The sequence below is a fragment of the Triticum urartu genome, chromosome 3 (assembly GCF_003073215.2).
Source record: "Triticum urartu cultivar G1812 chromosome 3, Tu2.1, whole genome shotgun sequence".
Taxonomy (NCBI): Eukaryota; Viridiplantae; Streptophyta; class Magnoliopsida; order Poales; family Poaceae; genus Triticum; species Triticum urartu.
In genome coordinates, this window is record NC_053024.1 from 738,767,482 (window position 1) to 738,771,064 (window position 3,583).

Sequence of the window (3,583 nt, forward strand, 5' to 3'; positions counted from 1 at the left end):
CATATTTAAGATCATGTGGCATGTCTCACCATTAAGCACAGAAGCTTGAGACACGATGAAGTACATTATATAGTAAGACATGATCTAGCCCAGCTATGTGATGAGCATAACCACTTCAAAATATAGGAATCTGTTTGAAAAACTTCTAATCTGATTTGGTGGCAACTCTGGCTGCAGCGGCAAGTGCCCATGCACCTGATAAAATATAAACCCTGTAATTAATTTACAGGAAAATATGAAAGGAAGCAAAGAAATTAGGAAGTATACTAAGGGATGCAATAAAACATCACGCATCTCACGGTCAGATATGAACATAGTGTCAAGTCAACTAATTTTTCAGTCTAGAGAAGTAAAATTCTTGCTAATGAAAAAACTCTGCAATGCACGAGCTGCATGGAAGATGCAAAACACAATTAAGCATAGCTGATAGTTGTGTAAGGAAAGCATTACGCAAAACCTACATATCCAGCGGTAAAAAATAAACCTCAAGTGATGAATTAATTAGTGAGCAAACTACATGATGTATCATATCCTCTGCTCTGAAGATATATGGGTGCAACAAGCACTGAAGAGTTGTAACATGTACCGCACCTATAATAAGATTAGTAGCTCTCCTTTGCAATTTACAACTGATGTCCACCATGACATGCAAATTATCCGACAATAGCTAATCTTTGGCAAAGAAGAAAATTCTCTTCTGAAATATCAATTGAACCATATGACCCAATTTCAGGATGTGAAAAATCTAGGTAAAACAGAAATTTATGATACAGTCTATAGATAACAATACATATGGATTTTAGTGCCCTATATACCAGTAGACATGACCATGAGCACAGATTAAAAGCCAAAAGGCATGAAAAGGCGTCAAATATTTACCATAGAAAAACAAAACTGGGAATGTCGAAAAGGCCGTAGACAGAGTATACAGATATAACGACACAGTAAGATCAATAACATGATGTAATAGTGGCTATGATTTGTTTCTGGTAAAACCATCACAGAGAAACAAAATTGTTGGACAAACAACCCTCTGTTTTTATGTGTGGCTGGACAAACAACCATATGTTTTCATGTGTAACAATAACACTAATTTCAACTCAAACGTTGGAAATTCAGATCATGGCACCCTTTCATGCACAAAAGAACGAGACTACCAACATTTCGATGCACAAAGGAACAATAATCGTAGGCCCTACCTGGATCCAGACAAAAAACAAAAAGCATAAATTTAACACCCGCGCTAAAAACAAGCCAACATGGATACAAGGGAGCTACGAGAATCCAATGCACAAAGAATAGTACTTTTGGCTTTTATCAAAAAAGAAAGCCCTCATTGGCCAACCTGCACATCAATACACACAACAACCAGGACAAGCAGAACATACTGAATCCCAAAAACAAATTGCCATACAGCCGCACACCTAGCTATATATGGAAAAGAATATGAGTGGAAAGGGGGATGAGAAGAGGGGTTGACCAGTCGATCCATGAACGGAGACGCAGGAGGGTGCTTATAAAGGATGTGCAGGCAGAGATCAAGGGAGGCACATCCAGGGGACCGACCAAGAGGAAGAGAATCCGCTCAAATTGGACCAATCTGTAGGGAAAATGAAAAAAAAAATCTCATATGAGTAGCAACCAATGAACAGGAATGTCCAACCACAACTGGGAGCAGCCATCGCATTTGAGGTGAAGACCAACTTCAGAAACGAGGGGGCATCTTCTTCCTCCCCCGTGGCCTCCTGCCCTCTCTCCCACGACCTCCATGGCCTCCTCTTCTTCCTCCCCCGTGAATTCCATGCCCTCTTCTCCTTCCTCCCCCACGCCCTCATCTCCTTCCTGTGAGAGGTTAGGGTTAGATGTGCGGGCGCGCCTGGGGGCGTACAGCAGCGGCTAGGGCAGCAAACCGGTAGAGTGAGGCGAGGAGGAGCCTTGCCTATTGATGGCGGCGTCGGAGATGGTCGTGCCCAGGAGGAACGGACGTGGCGGTGGCGGCGGCGATTTTTGGAGAGAGAAGGAGTCGGGAGAGCAGGAGGAGAAAGGGGATGGAGGGAGCTGCCTATCTGAGACTGCGATCGATCTCTTTTAATTTTTTTATCTCTCCCTTCGGCACAACACAGTAAAAGTGATGACCTGAATAGCCCCAGCGTTCGCTCTTCACGTAACTGTTAATGAGTTTTATTGGTCACCCCGTGACCAACTGTGCTGCATGGGATGGTTTTGCATGGAATCCACTTTACCTGTCCGCGTGCTGCACAGTGCACACTGCAAAAGTCGATACGTCTAGTCCGGGTATCTGATCAGGTGAGTAGATCTTTTGTGCCAAGGGATTAAGCATGCTCCGGCAAGGGTCCAGTCGTAGGTTGTAGTAGACGCCACGACGCAGATGAAACGCAGAGTCACGGGCCGCCTCCTGTAGTGTCCGATAGCGGCTGTCTTTATCTCGGTGTACAGTGCCCTATGCTATGTAGGTAGGTGGATCACGTCCAGGGTCACACCTAACACACGCGATATAACCGGTGGCGTGTGAATCTTACGGAAACAGCTGGCCCATATCCCCATGTATATGGACGTACCAGATAAGCGGGCCGGGGTGCAGGAATTTTAATATATATTTTCGGACTAGAAAGGCAGGCTCTTGTCTTGCCTCTGATCCTCCCGGTCGCGCGAGTTCCTTGGAATGGAACACCTCCCAGAGCCCCTCTACGACACCGCCGACGGAAAGATACACCTTTCTTCAACCCCTCGTGTTTCACTACCAGATAATCGGGGTCCAATTCCATAGTTGATTGCCAAATGGAAACCCGCATAAACCCCGCTCCTAGCAGCTTACTCTCCATCAGCTGCAGCTTCAGCTTCAGGTTCAGACGTTCAGTACTGCAGTAGTGCGTGGAGTGTGGAAAATGGTGGTGTGGGCCGTCCTGGTGTACCTTGCCACGGTACGCCATGATGCTCATCGCCCTGGCCGTGCGCCTCCTGCGGATTCCGCAGTGCGAGGCTGAATGCGCCAAGCTCGAGGAGTGCGCAGGCAGGCTCCACGCGCTGCTGGACATGGCGCGCGACAGCGGGAGCACGCTCAAAAAATGGGAGCGCGCGCTGGACATGGCGACAGCGGGCAGCGGGCAGGCTCCACGCGCTGCTGGAGCGGGAGCACGCGGCCGGCCTCGTACAGCGGGAGCACGCTCTGGCGCCGCGTCCGGACCGGCAGGAGCATGGAGACGCGGCTCCGGGACATGCGCAATCGCGTGAACTGCCTGTGCGCGCTCGTGCTCTGCGTGCACACCAATCTCCTCACGGCGACGGATACTTTTGATACTACGTGAGATGTTCGATCCATCTGTTTATATCCACGTCCATCAGCAGTTCACAGATTGTCTATGTTTAATTGCTAATAACTGGTGCAAGAGCCATCATTCATTACACGGCGCAGAAACCTCAGATACTTCCGACAGTCAAAGGTACGGCAGTATTGGTCAGGGAGGAGCAGACGACACCGAAGCAGGAGGATTTGAATCCGTGTGATTTCGCTTTGCAAACACATTTTTCTTTTTTGTTTCTCTCGCATAAAACATGTTTTGAA

At 47.6% G+C, this 3,583-nt stretch overlaps 1 protein-coding gene and 1 long non-coding RNA gene across 3 annotated transcripts in view; both read right to left on the reverse strand.

Moving 5' to 3' along the window:
* LOC125547389 (methyl-CpG-binding domain-containing protein 9-like) overlaps nt 1-32 on the reverse strand; it is a 5,411-nt gene extending 5,379 nt beyond the window's left edge. The window contains 1 exon segment of the mRNA XM_048711275.1: nt 21-32. Coding sequence (XP_048567232.1) covers nt 21-32 — 12 coding nt within the window.
* A 1-nt stretch (nt 33) lies between these two features.
* Nucleotides 34-1,840, reverse strand: LOC125549548. Of its 2 annotated transcripts, none has more exons than XR_007301378.1 (3): nt 1,705-1,840; nt 1,481-1,600; nt 34-195 (listed from the first exon to the last, which is right to left on the reverse strand). It is a non-coding gene; the product is annotated as an uncharacterized LOC125549548 (long non-coding RNA). The 2 variants fall into 2 exon arrangements; XR_007301379.1 differs by adding an exon at nt 592-697 and having other exon boundaries at nt 1,481-1,840.
* Nucleotides 1,841-3,583: the final 1,743 nt, after the last annotated feature.